The sequence below is a fragment of the Dicentrarchus labrax genome, unplaced genomic scaffold, assembly GCF_905237075.1.
Source record: "Dicentrarchus labrax unplaced genomic scaffold, dlabrax2021, whole genome shotgun sequence".
Classification (NCBI taxonomy): Eukaryota; Metazoa; Chordata; class Actinopteri; family Moronidae; genus Dicentrarchus; species Dicentrarchus labrax.
The window spans coordinates 4,560,519-4,581,164 of record NW_026136716.1 but is presented as its reverse complement, the minus strand read 5'-3'; the positions used below and the strand labels follow the sequence as shown (position 1 = coordinate 4,581,164).

The window sequence follows — 20,646 nt, the reverse complement described above, 5'->3', positions numbered from 1 at the left end:
CGTTCGTGGGGACCCGCACACAGACTCTGCCTCTCTGCTTCCTTTTGTGTTTGCCAGCGCTCTGGGGAGAGAAAAAGAGAAACAGGAGGGTGCAAGGGGAGCAGGGGGTGGAGGTGAAGGCAGCGGTGGTGGTGGCGGTGGCTGCTCGGGTTTGTCTTTTGCTTTTTGCAGTCCGGGGGAAGAGGAGGAGAAGTTGGCAGGATGCCTGGCTATGGCACTGCATACAAACAAAGGGTGGACAACACAAGGCCTATTTGTTTGACTCTCCCATCCTCTTACTTCAGGGGGAGTGGAAAAAATTGCATGAGACAGCCATAAGATACGGACCGTTCCTCGCCTCCTCAGGACAGCCATCGATTCTGCTTAAAAACAGCTGGGAGAATGGACAGAGACGAGACAAATGGAACGCAGTCCACGTCAGGAAATCATTGACCATAATTCAATGAAATTAAGTCAATTTGTACAGTAAAGACTTGGCAGGATGCCCAGCCTTGTTTGCTGCTTTAAAAAAGCTCTTTGATTAAATATAAAATACAGCCATTATGTGAATCTACAAAACAGCATCAGGAGAGTAACCGCAATTTATCACTACAATATGTCTCTTGCTAGACAAAGGGCTGACAATGTCAAAGCTGGATAATCTCTTCCCTTTTTTTCTACTCTGCATTACATCTTAGTTCATGTAAATCTCCTTACTATGATCTCCTGTGGACTCAAAGTAGCTGACATCAGCACAAACTCCACAATTCTTTCTGATTTGTGGAAGATGAAATCTTTACCGTATGTACTGAGCTTGTCTCTCTTGAGTCCATGCTTACATGCAAATAAATATGCTTTCTGGGGCCGCTGATGTGAAAGGGGACATCGTCGGATTCCCAGTGCAGCTGCGAATAACATTGATGTGGCATTCCAACATGTCAGAGTAGCGGGGGCCATGCACAAAGCCATTTCCTGCTCCTTAGAAATATTCACATGGGAGACTTGAAAATGATGATTTCACAAGTCTGATCAGATTCAATATGTTTTCCAGCATTCAGGTATGTCAATTAGCCCTGGGCCACATTATTATTAGTTCTAGCCACATCGTGCATGCAACTATATCAGCAGACTTTAAAGAGTTTCATGTCAAAAGTGAAGCTCATATTTGTTTTCTTCATAAATTTCCATCTATGTTCTGTCTCGACAGCTTTGCGGCCTATCCAGACCTTCGGGATCGTCTGGTGTTTCAATTACAGATGTTTGTGGTAGTCTCGTTCAAAATGTTCTACTGATAGTAGACAATACATGCTGAGGGATGTCCATAAAACAGGTACACCGAAGGAGCCGTAAGTATTGCAGCAAGCTGCGGAGTTGACTGCTTTATGACTGCTCTGGTCTTATCCACAATTACAGCTAGCAAGCCAAAGGGAGGCATGGTGGTTGAATGAGAAAGCATGTCTGGAAGAAGATGGGGTGATATTGAAATGGGTATAATCTATCTGTGCATCTGTTTTATTTTCATGTTTCCCAGTGTCATTTCTTGAAATCCTGTCCTTTCCATATTTGACCCATTCACCTTCGAAATTTCAGTCCAAGGTATTCACCATATTCACTGGGTCAGTCAGTTTCGCTTTTTGTCTTGTTTGCCTAAAATAAAAACATAATTAAAGGTCCATTATGTAATATTTGGGAGGAAATGGAATGATGGTTATGATTTTATTAGTGTATAATCACCTGAAAATAAGAAGCAGTATTCAGTTGGTTACAATATTTAAAGCCTCGGGTTGTGTAACTGAGGCATTGTATTGACTCCACTTGCCACTTTCATGGCAGTTGCTAGGCTCAGCACTCTGCACAAATAGTGAAAATAGAGAGTCAGTGACCATGTGCAGATGCCAATGGAAAGAGGAGGGTCAGATGAAGGGATCATTTCTTTCACTGAGTGTAGGCATGGTTGCAATGTAAAGGACTAGAGCTCCTCATGTCGTTGCATGCATACTAAATGCTTTGACCCGTCTCCTTGCATCCTCTCTGAACTGCTGCAGAATATATATGGCTTTCCTCTCTCCGGTGCTCCACACAAATCGTTTCCTCAGTGCTCCTGCAGGGCTCTGACCTGTGACATGAAAGAGTAGGACCTCATGCCTTAGATGGATCCGGATGTGCCGCAAGTCAAGATGTATGTTGCTGGATCATTAGCCATTAACTCCCCCCTGAGCTCTCAGGACACAAACACATGTGCATGTCAATGTATGTGCAAGGTTTTGACCAAAATGGGATTCTCAAGCCTGGTTTTCTGCACTGTAGCTGCCAACAGATCATATTTTGTGCAAATATACCATTAAAGCTGACCAGATTTATGCCCCCAAACCTGCCATGATGGGTTTCTTGTGATGCCAAGATGATGACTTAAGCTTCTTGACAATAAAAATAAAGAATAACAGCAAGGAGAGGAGCAGTGTTTTTCTTTCCTTACTTCAAGATAAGAGCATATCAGGGTGAGTGGAGTAGGGAGATATGGAAGACAGCATGTGATTTAGTAAGGATGGGGATTTAAACTGTAAATGAGTGCACAAGTGCTCACACATGCATACACATACTCACACGATGCACATGCAGAGTTGTTCTCATGATGTTTCAGGTGGCAAACTGCATCTGTCCCACATTCGGGTTTATGATGGACCAGATAAAATTTCAAATTAGGAGTGCTGACAGTGAAGACATTTACAATATCAGAGGGATCAAAAATAAAAGCTGTAACTGTCTTGGATGTGGAGTTTTTATTTTACACATATAACCTCTACATTATGTACTGTGGAAATTTTACGTTTCTGCATGACAAATTGTCATTTTAAACATTTTAATTTGGTGACATTTCCTCTTTTCTGTTAGATTAAAAGAATACATCACAAGCTTCCAATTAAGAAATCAAAGATTTCCATTATCAAATGCTAACTGAAAATGACATGGTCAGTCTTCTTATATTATTACCCTTCTCCCTCATAACATTTGATGCCAATCAGCATAATACAATGCCGCTTTTTATCTGATTAGCTCCTGACATTTAGGTTTAATTGAATGCCTGTGATGAAGGGGCGACTTGGGATCATGTTCTTTTGTCTGGTCTGGCTGTTCGCCAAGCTTGAAAACAACACAGAAATTGTTTTAAACTAATTTTTCAGTGCGATTTATGACGTCTTTTATCTCTCAGCTCTTCACAGCCCAAAGTCTTGCAATGTCGTCAGCCCACTCAAGCCCAGCCTCATTCTGTCTCTGTGAGCGAACAATGTTGCAATGCAGTGAGTTTAGAAGGGAAGAATGCGACAACAGAATGGAATTATGGGAGAAATTATTGCATTTGAGACCACAAGGAATGCACCAGAGATGGGCTGAAGCGGAGCATTTGTTCACAGTGGTTAGGGATGACAAACAGTGGGTGGACGATGCTATAGCTGAAGGCCTCTTACACCCAGGCAACAGGCTAGAAACATGAAATTCAAAGTTTATTTTAAGTTAATGCACTTTTTTAAGTTAATGCAGTTTGATGCATTCTAAAAGAAAAGAATACAAAAGTGAAAAATAAGCTAAATATGACATGTGGGATAAGGTTGATTCAACCTCTTTGAGGCTACGAGGATGGGTGGCAGCCTGGAATGCAGGAGTGCCCTGCAGAGAGGCCAATGAAAAGCAGAGAGCTGGTGGCTGCCGGCATAAAGAAGTCAACTTGGCAGTAAAGCGAGGAGTCATGTGCCTCCATTTAAATGAGAAGGCAAGAAAGGAAAGAGAGACAGAGAAGGGGAGGGAGAGAAATACAGGCTGAGCTAAGAGGCTGGGGACTCTGCCAAGCCAAGACACTTGAGGAATGCATCAGCAGCTCTTGCTTTGCAGTAATACCATTACAGTTAGTGCTATCTGAGTCAGGAAAGCAGCTCTTCTAGTCTAGTCAGCAAGTCTCATAGCCAGTGTAAACAGAAGACAGGTAACAATAGAGAAATAGGGCAAAAATGGAATTCTGAGAAATAAACGTGGACTGTGTCTTGGCTGAGACATTCCAAGCATTTTTGTTTTTTTGTGTGTTTACCAAAAGAAATGTGCGTCCGCATGTCTGCAAATTGTTGGTACTTGCACATAGCTGCACGTCTTTCATTTGAGTGTTTTAGAAGCAAGTGAGCATTGTCTCATCTTGTCAATTTGGGCATGAGGGCATGTGGTGTGACTCCTCCAGCCCTGGCAGTTAGTTAATAAACACAGGCCTGTCAACAGCTGCTGGTGATGTAATGTGGAACTTCTCCTCACTCTACTTATCCTCCCGCCCCACCCCGCCTCCCTAACTCCCTCCACCACCACCTCCCTCCCTTCTATTTACAAGTCTTTACTGGGTGTTGCTGCAGACTTCCAGCACTGGCAGCACAGATAGTGTGTTTAAGAGTGTGTGTGTGTTTGTGCGTGGCTTCCCCCTGCAACACTTCCAGGGGAATTTACGACAGCATGTTTTCAGCTGCCATCAAAGGAAATTCCACATCATCAGGTTGTCTTCCTAACCAAAACACCTCTGAGAGTCTGGGAACTGCAGAGCTGGATACAAACCTATTGAGTGGAGAGGATCCGGCCGGTGCAGAGTAAGTTTGGATTCCTGCTTGTTTGTCTTCTGACATTATGGGAAGCTGAACAGTTTTCATTCATAGTCTGTGAAAAGTGGGTGCACAGCAAGATGAGATAAGCGGCGGTTTATGCAGATTTGTGCAATGTGCCGTGTAGTTTTGAGCAAAGTTATCACTTGTGCAAAAAACTTTAATTTGTTTGTTTCTTGACAAATAAATGTTTTTTTTTTTAAAACAAGCAAACCAACATATATTTGCAGTTCCCTGGTTTCTGACTTCTAATGTTATTTATATTGCACTGACACAATTGAAAACATTTAAGTAAAGCAAATAAACGTGAGCTTTATATTTGGACAGCTTGAAACATTACAAAAAGATACTGCTAAACTAGTGTTAGCTATCATTGCCCTATAACTTGACCCATGTAGCCGCATAGCGAAATAGCTAGTTGATACTGAAAAGACAAATTAAAAAAGCAGCAAAATAAATATTAGCAAGCTTTCCCAATTATCTGGCATTAGCTAGCTATCCTACTTATCCCTTCACACCCAAAAGACGTAGCAGCTTAGCTTATTAGGATAAGTAGTTGCAAAAGTTTAGCTTTAAAATGACACTGATACAGAAGACAAATGAAGCTGGCTTTCCTAATAATCTGTTTACACCCCAAAAGATAAAGTAACTTGCTGAAAATAAGCTTAAATAATGTTAACTTATTCAGCTAACTACAAAAAAGATCCTGAAAACACATTTAAAAAGTAGCTAAATGTTGTGTGATGTATGTATCCACTGAATGCTAGCTAATTAACTTAGTAAGCATGATTTCAACATTTCAATGCTAACTGGAAAAAAAACTCCCTTAATTGTGAATTTTAAAGTTTAAAAACGATTCACAGCGAAGTGTTTTTGCTCGGTTTTAAAATGCTGTCAACGATTAACTTAGGAAGCTGATACACAGAACGTTTTCCGTGAGAAAAAACACACAGGAAAACATTCAGAGATACACATACACAAACACACTGTTGTTCCTCAAGCTGTCAGCAGCCTGCTGATGTGCGCTCAGTTTCTTAGTGAGCTGCCCATCGCATGATGCTCACATACCAAAGCGAGAGGGGGGCACAGTTGTGTATTTTGATAATGGTCGGAAAATTCCTCTGCCCTCTCTTGGCTTGCTGCATCACCCCTGGGCCTTTGGAGTATATTTTTCTGGCTTTTCTCTACCTGAAGTGCTATCATGGGAGAGTTCAGCAGAGAGTCACGCTGTCGGCTGAAGCACGCTGGGTTGCGGTGGAGGGTCCCTCGACAGGAAGCTGAGTTGATTTTTTTTTTTCCAGGATGTATATTAAAGCATCCTACGCATCTGGTGGGATAAGCGCAGGGAATTGCAGGGACTCCCCTCATGAACAGGATGACGACATTGCATTCATTGTATTTTTTCCACCAGACCTCCAACCCCTCCCTCCCTTTTTAAACCCCCACATTAAACTGCCTGCTAAGTACTGCTGACTATACAAGATTTAAAGCGGCTGAGACAAGTTCAGGCAGAATCTTTATCATTAGGTGTCCCAGAAACACGTTTTCTTGTTAGCAGATTGTTTTCCTTTATCTTGTTTGACATGATTTTGGTTCAGAAGTAATTTAGGTGTTTGCATAGTATAACATCTGAGAAGAACATAATATGAACATCTTCTCAGTCGGGCCTTTGCCAACTGGATGGAGCATCAGTCATGTTTGACAGGCTTTGTTGAACCAGTAGGCTAAGTCAAATATTGATAATATACTCTGAAGAGGATCTCATGAAAATTTTGTCAAATGTGTCACGAACAAAAAAAAAAGAATCTCAATGTGGGGAACGCTTAAGAAGACAGAACTGGAGCGTCTGGTAATGAGTAAGAATATAAGCACAGGCGTTTAAAAATGCAAAGCTCTGTGTCACATATCTGTCTGCTTATTGCAAACGCACACCAAATGATTTACAAATGCCTCACAGTCCTCCAGCATGTCTCACAGCTTTGTGACTGTAAAAACATAATGAGGAGCTCCATTTTTTCCCGTATAGATTAAATATACAAGAGCAACTGCTTCAGTCAAGTTGCCCTGGCTTTTAAGCATTTTGTCAGAAGCCTGGCGGTCTTTCTGCAGCAACAGAACAGCAAATTAAAGCCATTTATTAAGCAAAAATTGTCAACATTCGATAATTCCAGCTTCTAAAATTCAAGAATTATTTAAGACATTACATTACATTGCAGTAAACCAGACAAAACAAGCTATTTGAAGCTGGGAACGTTTGATGGGCTTTTTCTTTAATGACCTAATATAAATTAGAACAAATCGATGAATTGATAATGTAAATAATCATCAGTTTCAGCACTATCCCTGTTTTTTCTATTAACATATATAGGCCACCCTCAACACCTGCACTTTTTCTCATTGTGTTCGAAGGGCATACTGTACGTTGTTTATTCAGCAATGTATAGGCTGTCCTTGGGCTTTTACAGTCATGATGACATTGGAAACTAAAGACATGAGCAAATAACCATGTATACGGACACCCAGTTATGCAGACAAAGCTTCTTTTTATTACCTGTGGACTATAATGTGGCCATTACAAGTCCATACTTCCCATAATAATGTGATTTAAATGCCTAAAAGACACACAAGCTCATGCCACATGATCTTAAAAGTGATAAATATGTGCAAATGTCTTGCAACAAGAACATAATCACAGTTACCTAAGCGAGAATAGTGTTGATCTGGATCCTCCCTTACATGCAGCATAAACATTCATTTTAAAGGGACTGTTAAATTGACCTGTTGACCTTGACGGTAAGCCGCTCATTTTCACACCCATGTGAAAAAAAAAGTTAATCTGTGTGATTACCAGCATGCTTTAAGTACTGATACACTATGGCGGCACCGATGAGCTCACACTGGAAACATTTAGAAAAAGACATTTAGCTTAATAATCGGTTTGCTGACAGTATAAAAACAACAACAGACCAGTGTGAAATATGGCTTATTGTTCGAGGGGTCTTAGACACGGTAATTCCACTTCAGGCTGTGCCAGGCTACAGTTGGTCATGCCAACTGTACCAGGACACATGCAGAGGCAGGACCAGACAGGCTGGCCAGCAGAGGGACTCGAAACATCCGATCAGCATAGACCATCTGTGCTGCTAGAATACAGATGGACTCTCTCTCTCTCTCCTCTCTCTCTCTCTCTCTCTGCACATTAAACCCCACATCAGACACTTGCATGCTTCAATTTTCTCCTCAATGAATGGAAAGTAATAGCACCCCCAACGTCCCCTCCCACTTCCCCCCCATGTAGCAGGCGAATTAAAAGAGAGACTAAAACGTATAATCTTTCTCAGTCATTCATTCTTCTGTCCCCGGACATCATTCAGAGGAAAAATAGAGAACTGGGCTCTGTAACGTGGGGGGATGCCTCTGCGCTGACCTCCTTTCAGTCTTCCCCTCATTCAAGGCAGGCGCAGGGCATGGAGACAAAATGAATTGGTTCCCGGGGCAAAAGGGGTGCACCAATCAATGTCCAATCCCCCTCTACCATCCATTTTCAGGCCCTGGCTCTTCCTGGCATTGCTCTTTTTTGGGTATTGATCACAGAGGTCACTATTTGGCCAAGAGGCTTTTCTTTCTGAGACCTCTGTGTTTTCAAAAGGTTTTGGAATAGATGCGAGCGCTAATTATAAATTCGTGCAAAATGCTGAATCTGGAATCCCCTTCTCTTAAGTCTTTGGCTTTCCCTCCCTTCATTCTTTTCCTCCAGATGTCCATTTAAATATTAGCTTTCATTTATTTGCTCCATCATTTGTCGTATAGTTTAATGTATAACCCGTGACTAAATCGATTCACAATGAAAAAGCCAATGTAGGACATACTTTTGTTGCAGGTTCCACTGCCATCTCTTTTCAATGGAAGGTCTTGTTTCATGGGAAAGGGTGCAAAGTTCATGCCACACACTTAACCCACTTCATATCTCTGTTTGAACTTACTGTGACAAAGATTTCTTGTGGTGACTCTTTGCACAGTGCGGAACGAGAGTATGTGTGGGTGAGTGCCTGACTGTATTGGGTACAAAGGGCAGTATTGTCACTTGTGGCAAAGTGTGGTCTCGGTAACACTTCGAAGTCAAAAGCCAGAGGGTGGAGCAACAAGGTTTGTTCAGCAGACCTTTACTGTATGTGTAGGATTATTCCGGCTACAACCAGTAAAAGTGCCAGTAAAAGACCGGTGATTGCAATAAGTGCACAGCTGCCTAATTCTTCCTATCTTACAAAGGAACAGTATCAAATCTGAGCCATGACAATCCATATTCATGGACAATCTGTGCTTATTATCATCATTTATCCACAAGGCACACAGTCTGTTTTCAGTACAGGGATCTCTCAATGGGTTTAAGTGTTATCATTAAGCTGTTATCCCCTCACATTATCCCTGTTGTAGTTTGGAGCTGTCTGGGGCTCTGTGACCTCAGCTGGGTCCTCCCTTGTTCCTGGAGCAGATGTTAAAAAAGAGAGCCACCCCCCCACCTCAAACAACCTCACCATTCGGGTTGTACACACACACACACACACACACACACACACACAGACACACACTATCCCACAGCGCCTCCTCCCTTCACCCTGGCATCTAATTAGGCCTACAGCACAAAGGCTCCCAGATGTCAGCGTCCTCCTGGCCTCCTTTGATTATATCCTTTCCACCCCACTGACTGGCTTGCCGACTGGCTGGATGGCTGGCTGGGGGCCGTGTGGACTATAGGCGTCGACGCGTGTCACTCTGCGTAGGTCAACACCGAGCCGGTTTAACATATCAGTAGTTGCTTTTGGTGTAAATCACAGGGAATTTGGAGTTAGGGAGGACAGTGTTGAATAGGTTGCAGTTGCAGAGAGGATCTTAGATTGTCATAAAAGTAGACAAAGGGGCATTTAAAATTCAGTTCTTTGAAAAATGCTGTTCCTCTTATAATATTATATAATATATAATAATATATAATATGAATACAAAGTGACATCTTTTGAGGAATACTGTATGGCTTCACTTAAATTTTTGGATCATTTGTTAGTTATCAAACCAGTCTGTGAAGGAATATTTAAATTAGCATTTATAATGGCCAACAGTCCCTAAGTGTTTCATTTCCTTTAAAATCAAGCCACCAAGAAACATGAACAATGTGCGGACAGTCAACAAGTTTGTCGGCTGAGGAAAATTGGCCACAGCTCTGCTTTTTACAGACATCAGCTTTCGACAGCCAGTCTTATTTCCATGCTTCTATGAGCTCTGGTTCTGCCCAGTGAATACTTAATGGTTGAGATGTTGATCACCAGTACATATTGGAAAGCCTAGGAATAAATGTCTCAGGTTTCAATAGATTTAAACTTGCAGAAAAAATGCTGTAGCAACAAGTGCTTTTTGAGAAGCGCCGTCCCAACAAACCAAAGCAATGACAGCATGGCCTTCCACAATGTTTTATTAGTTCTTTCGTGATCTTACATGCAGACTCAAATCAGCCTGTTGGAGCTTAAGGACAACTGACAGTAAAAAGACGAAACATCATTTGATTTGTTTAACTGTTTAAAAGGTAGGAGTTTTCTTGTGTTTTATCGCCTGGCTTTATCTGAATGCCCCTGATATCTGGCATTTAATGTGTTTGCTTAATCTTTAACACTTCCAATCCAACCACTACCTCCCCTCACACTTTATATACCCTAAGGAAAAACGGTGTCACTGTTTTCTATGTCTGGCCTGGCCAATCAGACACAGTGCTATAATCCATTTTAATCATTTACTCTCAATTTCCTATAAACTCCCCCTATCTTTGGATCCAAGGGAAGCTATGAGCTTTACTTCCTCTCCTAATCTCCAGCGGAAAGGGACCAAACTGAAATGTAATCTAAACATAGACGAGAGTATTTCATTTGATGCAATAGATTTGCACAATTAGTCATTACAAAGCCAGATTTAGAGACAGGCAGGAGTTTGATGTTTCTGTGTCATTAAAGCCTCTGCATTTCACATCCTGTTCACTGATTAGGCAACTTCCTTATACACAAGATAACCCAGGGGTATTCAAAAATGGGGCAGAAGGAGACAGTGTTGTGTTAAGAACACTCTGTCAGTTCTGGATGAAAACGTAGCGGCTGAGCCGGCATGCAATCTGATGTTTGTGGCTTCATGTCAATAAGTTTGGACTTACCAGATTGGCAGTGGATGGAACATGCCATGTTGATGTGTGGGGATGTTTGACAAGTGCAGTCACGCTGTTGAAGCTTCAGACAGGGTGTAACAGATATAGCCTGCAGCGGATGCAAAAATGGGCTTGGGGACGCTGTTGGGAAGTGTGGTTGCATAAGTAGGTTTGTGAAGCGAGTAAACATAACTGACCTGAAAAAGTGGGATAAATACGATTCAGCCTTATTCTGAAGTGAGCCAATAGTGGCACTTAGCAGGCGTGCATTATCCCACCAGCGGATTTTATGCTTAGGGTGTCGAGATGATTTTATAAGGTTTGCTGTTTCAAAAAAGCTCATTTGTGACTTCCAAAGGGCTTATAGGCCATTTTCTTTTGTCATTTGTAACCGTAGTGTTTAATGTGAAAAAATATCTTATATCTTTAAAAATAATAACTGTCCTTTAAGGTTTCAAAGGTGGCAAGAATGCCACTCTTGTTGTTTGCCAAAATACGTGTCAATAGTGTTTTTAAACCATACCATGGATGACAGCAGTGTTTATAGGGAATCAATTAAACTCTCAAAAATCTCCAAAACATAAAACGAAAAAAGAAAACTATAGTTACGTAGGACATAAAATGTATCTATTCGTTCATTAAACGAGCAGACTGCACATTGAGTTTACAGCAGTGAATGTGTGTTTCTGACCCTGACATCACTTATGCTATATCTGCAATGATCTTATCTTTACATAAAGTAAATTCAAAATAATGAGAGAAATACCCACTCTTTGAAGCCATTTCTTGAGTTACTTGATTTCTTAAAAACCATGGGACTGGATTGGATCCAGGATTCTCTCGAAAGAAAGGTTTCTTGGACATTTTTAGGGAAACGTAGCAGCATGTTTGTCTTTATTCAAACAGCTTTTTTGTTTTGTTTGAAATAAAAAAAATGTAGAGTTAGATTATGCTCTAATTTCCCTCCTTTATATGTTGTTAACATGGACATGTAGCAGTAATCTCTATCTCAGCTACATCCAGGATTTATCCACACATACATGCACACAGCACTACAAGTTGAGTTGCACAGAAAGGTCTCTGACCCCGAGGTGTCCATCAACTGATCTTTGACCCTGTCTACACCAATGAGGAAGTAGCATGCTTATTCTGTGCACCACAACAGTGAGCCTAAAGCCCAGGCTCTTTGTAAAGGAGTAGTATGCGTGAAGAGAAGTGTTTATCTTTTGCTGTGGCCTCAGTCAGGCCAGGTCGGACTGGTTCCCAGCTCTGTTTGGAGAGGCCTAGAAAAACAAAAGGGATGAGGTTTGGGGTTGGGTCAGAGGGCGGGATGCCTCGGTTACGCCAAGAGCAAGCAGTAAGATCTGGAGCTTTGTGATACCAGAGTTGTGTCGGCCTTAAGTAGCGGCCCTCCTGTACTGGCTTGAATTTCAAGAAGAGGCATTGCGATAGAAACTGAAAGACATGGGAGAGAAAGAAAAGTAGAACGGATATATAGTGACAGAAGAAGAAGACAGCTGCTGTAACTATGCCTGAGACGACTGCCTCTGCTGCTCATGACTTGGACTCTGATCTCCTGTAAAAGGTGAAAGCCCTTGTAACAGCGGAAACGTGAACTACCGGACATGAGGTATTCCTTGTTGACTTTCTCCCTCTCCCTGTGTCCTCTACTCCTCCCCCTTTTCCCTCCCTCCAGGGCTTCCCAGGTGTGTCAGTTGCCGCAGGACAGATGGATCATGAACAGACACCTGGAGAGGAGAGAGCAGTTAAAGAGATTGTCTCTTGACAGCGGCCAACCGGTAAGTCAATCCCCAACACACGGTATGCTAGATTGGTCACTTAGTCAGGAAACAGACATTGTGGAATGTCCTTATTCTGTCTTGATGATCTATTGCTGCCCTTCATCCCCAAAAAGAAAGAACATTTCTTGTAAATTGGCCAACACTGTGGGTACTGACACAATCAAATCTTGGAAATTTGTGGTGTTTTTGTTAATGATGTTGTCTTTGGGACCATGCTGTCATTGCTGTGGCTTGTTTGGACTGCACTCCCCACTGAGCATGTGTTGGTGACTCAGTTTGAGGTTCTGCAGGTGGCACTCTTTTGTCTCCCTAAACAAAGTGGTTGACACTGCTCATGCTAACTGTCCACTCTGTGTTTTGGTTTATTCCATCTGCTGGGAATGAAAAATGATTCACTTCCTGTGTTCAGGCAAATATTTTCCAACAAAGATCCACTTATGTTAAATGTTTTGGCAACCTAAAACCTCTTTTAATCAGAGTTTAGATGAAATAGTTTTGTTTTCTATTAATAATAAAAATGCACATTAATATATATTCCACAGATCCCCCAGGATTCAAACATTAAGACTAAAATGAAACACAAACATCCACGTGTCAAACAGAAGGGAGGAAAAACAGCCTACCATGACTATGTGAAACACACTGTGGCTGCCGGTTGATTGACAGGCTTATCTCTATGCTTGGCCGTTCTTGCAAATCACAGGAGTGGAAACTTGTTTTGGCTCAGGGTTAACTGAAGGGGAATCTGCTTGCAAGTGCCTCTTTTGGAATGTCAAGTGCAGTCATATAGGGGCTGCTGTGTTGTGTCTGTATGCTAGTGATGAGGCTCAATTCCACCTCAGTGCATACAGTGCAGTCACTGTGCAGGAAATAATGAATCAGGAGTCTTAAAATAGCATTTTGACATAGGAAATGCTGAAGCCTCACAGTATAACTAATTAGAAGGATGTATTTATATAAAGAAAAAAATACACCCTTTAACAGTGTAAAACCATGAAGCACAGTGTACTGTACTGTTATAAACTGCATTTCTGTGGGGGGATTTTGTTGTTTATGGTGTAGTTTGTTGATGACTATGAGGCTTTAATGGAGCCGAAAGATGTCAACATACTTTATTGACTTGACCTGGCTGACTTTATGGGTTGCTGCTGACCTATCTTAACCCACTGCTGACAAGCACGAGAGTCCTAGTGCACAAAGGGAAACCCTGTGCTGCCCTGGTGAACCGATCTGTTTATTTCATCCATACTGGATGTTTGGTGTCTGTTTTCCCCTTTATATGCGTTAGTATGAATAACAATGAATACCCATAAAAATATTGAATGTTTTTACCAAAAGTGAAACCCATATGTTCATTTCTGTCCAGATGTCCATGGTCATACCTTGGTAAAAGAAGAAAACCACTGACTAGATTGATATAACATAGAAACTAAATCATAAAAACCCATCCCAAAATAACTTCTGTAATCCACAGAACATAAAAAATTGATCTATGAGTATAATAAAAAATCTTGATTTTTCCTTTGATTTGGGACACAAACCCCTTAGTCTGTCAATCATTTCCTACTTAAACTGCAACATGAGAGTGAATCCAGAAGGAGCACTGAAGTGACACACTGGAATCCTCTTGGTGAGACACAACACTGTAGTCTGCTTCATTTATAATTTATCCACAGTGGTTTAGCTTTGTGAATGTGTAACTTCCTGTAACAGACTGGGCGATTTCTTGATGTTGTGGTTTGTGCTTGTTTCTTATCTGCCGACTGGGTGATTCATAAAGGCTTTCCGAACTTTAGATCAATATCATTAATAGTTATTGGTTGATATGAGATTTTCTGCAGCTTTAATTGCTTTAATTGGATACACGGTGGCCTGATTTACTGTGAGACCGAAAGTAGGTCGTATTTGTGATATGGGTTTATGATTCAACATGCTCACATTTGTCCACTCAACTATCCATGCATGCATTTTTCTCCCCTTTTTTCATTTTTTCCTTCTTTTTTCCTTCCCCTCTTGTGCACTTACTTTCTCTCTTTTGTCATTTTGTAACTCTCACCCACTCTATCTCCTCTTGCACCTTTATTTGCCTCTGTCTCTTTGTCTTACTTTATCTTTTTCCTCTTTCTATCACCGCTCTCTCCTCCCTCAATGATTTATTCTCACTCGGGGCAGCAGGAGCATAAGGGTGCTGGGTTGTTTTAATAGTGGGACATGAGGAAGCCCGAAGCATTTTGGTATAGGTCCAACATGGATCTGGTGGCAGTGTGCAGATTTGATTCCATGGCATTGGTTGCCATAAAAAGTGCTGGTTTTGGTTGGTCTAGCAAATTAGAAGTTTTTTATTCTGTTGGTTCAAGTTAAATGAATGTAGTCGCCTTACATATGCACATAATGTCTTTCTTGGTGTAAGTTAAGGCAGGGAATATCTCTTCCATGAATTGGTAGATCCTCTGCACAACATAAAATGCATATTTCCTGTCATTATGCTTGATTTATAATCATTTAATTTCATCAAAAGAAGCATTTATGCTGTTTTTAAAATCATGCTGCGTAACGGATGTGATTTATTTGCAGATGCTTTAAATTTACAGTATTTTAAAGACATACAAATTGTGTATTTACTGGTTATTGTACATGCTATAATTTCTTTAGTCAATTGAGCCTTTGTTCAGCCACAAGTCACTTACTTTGAGGCCACTGAGTTTGTCTCTAAACTCAAACCTGGGTCTTTATCCTTCCAGAGCTGATGGAGGACATGATGTCTCTGGTCCTCGTGTGGCCCTGCTGGCCCTGGCACAGATAAACCTACTAAGTCCTGTAAACACTCCTTTTCCTGGGAGGATATGAGCCTCCGATACATTTATTTTTTCAGGCATCTGAGAAAACACAAGAGGCGCTTTCTGACATTCCGTCAGACGACAGGCATGAGCTTTCATGTTCTGGTTCTCACTCTGTGTCACCTGTGAACCGGTTTTGTCCAGTTGTCTGAATTTACATAACTCAGAGGCACGTTTGCTAACAGTGCACTTTACATAACATGGTGTACGACCTGGAAAGATGACCCTATGTGATCCAGCATTCTGACAGAGTGCTGCTCACTCAGCTTTGTCACAAGGTTGTCACCCTTTTTCGCTTCATCCAGATAATGGTTGGCCTTGTTTTGTTGCTTTCACACATTTTAGACATACCATGTGTTTCATGGCCTGTTAGGATGATGAAAAAGGAGAGATTTTCCACTGGGGTTGCCCCTGACAGATTTTTAATTCACACAAGCACACAGACATAGAGACAAAATACCATATGTCAGCTGAGGACCAGGTAAAATATTTATGTCTGCTCTTCTTTGGATGGATTACATGGCCCATCTTCATACAAAGCTTCTATCAATCGTCTATGGGTAATTTGGTGAACATAGGGCTTGAATGTCAGTCAGGACCACCACCTCACACATGCATAATGCATTGAGCCAGCATATGTTTTCCTCAATGTATGCAGGCTAGGTTTAGGGGAATGTTCCTGCATGTGTTTGCTCCAAAGCTGCTCAAAGCTCCAGGCTTCATTCAAATGAGTAATTGACTTCATGTCTTTGTATGTGTTTCATGTATGTGTGTTTATAGTGTTGCACATTTGTAAGTTAAGTGCACCCTTAGTCAGCGTTATCAGCATCTTATTGATGCGTTTCATTACAGTCCTCAACTGCCATAACAGGAAATAGGTTGGGTTGGACGATCTAATCTGGATCAGGTTATGTAGCTCAGGGATGGCCCAGAGTAGCAGCAGATACAGCAGGGCTCGCGAGTAACTGGGGCACCATTTGCATTACATAACTGCCGTGTTGCTGGGTTGATTCTGTGCCTCTATTTATTTTTATCATTCGATGCCCGCCTGCGGATGAGACTCTCTTCGTCATGCAGGGACGCGCACGGTGAGCCCGATGGCCGTCGCCGGTCTGTGGGCTGCTGCTAGTTGCTGCCAGCCAGCTTTAACTAGGTCATGCAGAAGCTCTGTCAGGGGTCTATCTTATACTGTAGAGGCTATCACAGGGGTTTAATTCAAGATTTTTACTGAGGCTATCATTGACGGTTGATGGTTTATCAACTAACAAACTGAAATCATCAGTGTCATCAGAAAGTTTCTCTTATTCAACTGCTGATACTGGAATGGGCATGTAAATACACCATGGAGTGTAGAAAATGATGTTTTGAAATCTGTAGTATGGGTTTCCTGCTTGCCAGCATCCAGCAGCTGTTGGACAGTACAGTCCAAATTTTGGCAATGAGGTGGGGGCTGGGATAAGCTGAGGTGGAACAAGAAACTGACAATTCCAACAGTGTTTTGAAGTGTCTGGACCTCTGGTTTTTGGAAGTAAAAGTCCTGTTAATTTTCTCCATGATGTTAGGTGACTGGCAGTTGGAGAGCTTCAGTGGCTGAATCATCAGTGCAAATGATGAACAACGGACAACAACAATTGATAAAAAACTGAGGGTACAAGCTGTAGTATAAACTCCCAAGGTGCCTTGCAGTAAAAACATCCAATCATCAAGCTTATATATGCCGAGAATGGTGGGTGAAAGATAAAGATTATACTGTAAATTTGCTTTTGCATTCTTGGTCAGTTTTGGGTTCATAGGTTTTGTGGTATTTATGTGAGTCCCATGTTGAGACACAATGAGGATATATTAAAACTTTTTGGAGAGTGGAAAAGATGCCTCCAAAACCAGTGGCCCCTGATTCCGTAAACAAAACCTCTTTTCAGAAACAGTATCTTTTTTAATTTAATTTCAGTCATGTCTTTCGGTGAGTGCACGCCATCTCCATCACAGTCAACACAGAAGTGATGGCTGTGGTTCAGCATTTTAGAAGGAGTGTAACCTGCGGGGTACTTGGAGCTCTGCCCATTTTCACACCTATGTGCACCTGGTTTGACTGTCAGTCACTGATAGTGGTTTTTGTAAAGTTACAAAGTTTGGCTCAAGAGAGACATTTTTTATCCAATCTGAGATGAAAGGCCCTTCTAAACTTGCTAAACAGCACGTCTGATGTAGATAGTATGTAATCACCTGAAGGTACTTCAACATTCAGACTTGGTGATTGCTGGTTAGAATGGATATGATGAGTGTCCTGTCACATACCTAGACTATACTGGATGCTCACTGTTGCCGAAAACACACCTCTCCTTATCTTTGTCTTGGTCTATGTCTGTAGTAACTACTAAAGGTCTCCATTTCCAAAATAAAAGAACCTATCTAAGATGTGGTGTCTAATGCATTTCCTCAAACCGTGAAGTAATATTCATCAGCCCAAGAAAAACTGGTGAGACCATATCCTTGTTTTTTCTTCCAACGCCCTTTTCTCTGCCAAAATGTATAATGTGTGCAGCAGTGCAATCATGCTCAGAGATAATTGATAACAAAAGGGCAAATTGAAAACACTCCGCAGGGGGGGTTAATAATCAAGTGCTCCACATTACTGATTAAACGCTTGCTGCATAGTTGTGATTTGTATTGAATAAACAGCATGTGGTAGTGCTTTCCTGTTTATCTCCAAAGTGTTTGGGTTTAGTTAAATCCCCCTGGCTTTTGTCAAGCCTCCTCCTTGTATAAAGTCTTTTACGTGTTGATTTGCTGCCATGCTGTTATATCAGGCTGCAACTTGTTTCACTGGCCCATTCGCCACTGGCGAAAGTAAGACAATAAAAGTGTCCCAGAGACAAACTCCAAAACAGACAAATTAGTTTGGTTTATGCTAAATTTAAGTGCAAATGAATTAGATGGTAAGCCAGCATGGAGTCCGCTTGGCAAGATTGGATTTCCTCCTTCTTCTCCCCCCACAGCCCATTACAGCTGGTTGTTACAATGCAGCGAGGAGACATAAAACTAAGCAGGGGAGCAAGCTCTGTAGCTGGATGGGAAGAAATACTCAGTCTAATCTGATTGGCTCCCACATCGTCAGGCAGACAAATGGAGAGGTTTGATATTATTACTGAGCAGCTCAAACTAATTGAGTCTAATTATACAGTAGAAATCCACCGACAATGCTGTCCTCAGTGTGGGCCCCGTTCTCACGCCATGTGTATTACAGGATGCCAAGCTCAGGGGACGAGTGCTCACTCAGTACTCACTCAGTGTGTCAGCTTGATTCTTGAGTAACTCGTGTAAAGTGCGGTTCTGAGGCCGAGGCTGATCGGACAATTTGGGTGGGAGCCAGTCACATAAAAAGATTTAGACAGTTCTTGGAGCAGCCACCTCCTCTCTCTCTCTCTCTCTCTCTCTCTCTCTGAGCACTCCATCTCTCACACTTCATCTTGAGAGTTTAAATCAAGCTTCTCAGTGGGGGTGTACCAGCCTCCGGCCGGGTCTCTGACGGCCCCCTCAGTGTGCAGGTGACATACCACACATACCTGGGCTCACCGCGTGGGTATCCACGGGGCCCGCAGAGTGTGGGAACCCAGAACACTTTGGGACGTTTGCTGACTTTGAGAGGCAGAAGAGCTGGCCTTTTTCCTCCTCTTGTCTCATGGGAACTGTCTACTCTCTCACGAGCCCAACGAGGAGCGATTACAACGTTGGCTTTTCCCTAGACTCCAGTCTGAAACCCAACGGCTTCCCCCGTATCCAACCACACGCTGTGGATAAGACTAAGCAGCCTCCATCCGCTTGTAAAATTGGTTTAATAATTGTTCAGGCTGTTTTGATACAAGCCACTCGTCTGTTTTTCCAGCCTCCAAGTAATGAGATTTGGCAGTCCCCTGTTAATACCCAGCCTGTGTTTTTATTAGGGCAATTATATCATATTTTATGGATCTCGGCATCACGTGTAGTGAAGTTAAATGCCTCTTTCATTTTCATAATTTGAAGGTGAAGCAGTTAGTCGTGCAACATGATGTCAGAAAATGAGTTTACTGGCATTTGCAGGGATTTGAGTGGAGTTTTGAGATTTATTTCAGGTGAGTAAATCAAAAGATTATTACATTTTTGCTCTAGGTAATAATGAGCCAAGCATTCCAACTGACCTGCTTAGTCTTAGTGTAGCATGTGAACCATCTCCTCTGCCTGCCAGTGACATACTGATGTGTGCTAATGTGCGCTGAAATCTGTGACCCATGTCACAAGTTGCATGTATGTTACATGCCTCAGCAAAGATCTGTGGTGATGCATGAATTTCCTATTTGCCTGCTGAACATAGGTGGATGCTGTACATTGTTATCTTGTGACTAAGGCTTTATTGCTTGTCGCTCAATCAAAGACACTTTAATTATCAGTCGGCAAATAAAGGAGGAAGTTTTGGATCTGTTCCAAACTGATTGAGGAGGCATTTTACTTTGTAGTGAGGAGGACACTGAGTTTGTGCTCTTCCGAGGGCCTTTTGCCAGCTCCTATAATTGGACATTCATTTTCCATTGTCCAATGAGCCCGTCCTTTGTGCCCTTTGAGTTGAGGGGCCAATTACAGACTTTCTTCTTCCAATCATGATGGAGATCAAAGTTGATACCGGGGCCGCGTGCGGTCAGAGTCACATGCGTTGTTCCCCAAACATTAGCGCTTTGGAACAATCCCTATTCACCCTGTGGTTTCCCCTCAAAAGAGCCCAGAGCTAGGAACACAGAGGCCCTTTGAGAGGCCTGAAGTCCACTGGGACAAAGAGGACACAGTCATCTCTTTATCTACCAGTGTTATCACCCCACAGGATCAAACACTTGGAACCATTCAGTGTGTCCTCAGATTTGCTCAAGTGGAGGTATAAACAGATAAGGGAGTCATACAGTTAAGGAGTAAATTTGTTGTTGTTGAGCTCAATTAGGAGATCGATGGAAAGAATGTGATGTCTTTATATTTCCCTGGGAATAAGGTTTTGATTATGCCAGTTTTATACTTAAGATTTGATCACATCACATTTAAAAAGTGTGATCAGATCAGATGTTCACTGTTGCCCTGAAGAAATTATGCATTTATTTTCTTGTGACTGTAATTCCTTTATTTCTTCTTCAATTAGGTACCAAAATCTTGTTTAGAATTTTTTTAAATGTAGACATCAAAGTTTTTTCAGGTCAGGT

General features: G+C 41.8%; 1 protein-coding gene across 4 annotated transcripts in view; it reads left to right on the top strand.

Moving 5' to 3' along the window:
• The first annotated feature begins 4,369 nt into the window (after positions 1–4,369).
• The window catches only part of LOC127378569 (nck-associated protein 5), a 130,396-nt gene continuing 114,119 nt past the window's right edge, over positions 4,370–20,646 (top strand). For 2 of the 4 annotated variants that reach the window (XM_051427523.1, XM_051427521.1), the window contains exons 1-2: positions 4,370–4,598; positions 12,488–12,590. In XM_051427523.1, coding sequence (XP_051283483.1) covers positions 4,468–4,598; positions 12,488–12,590 — 234 coding nt within the window. In that variant the 5' untranslated portion in view covers positions 4,370–4,467. Of the gene's footprint in view, positions 4,599–12,155; positions 12,377–12,487; positions 12,591–20,646 lie in introns of those variants that run through there. The other 2 variants (XM_051427516.1, XM_051427517.1) reach the window with 2 other exon arrangements.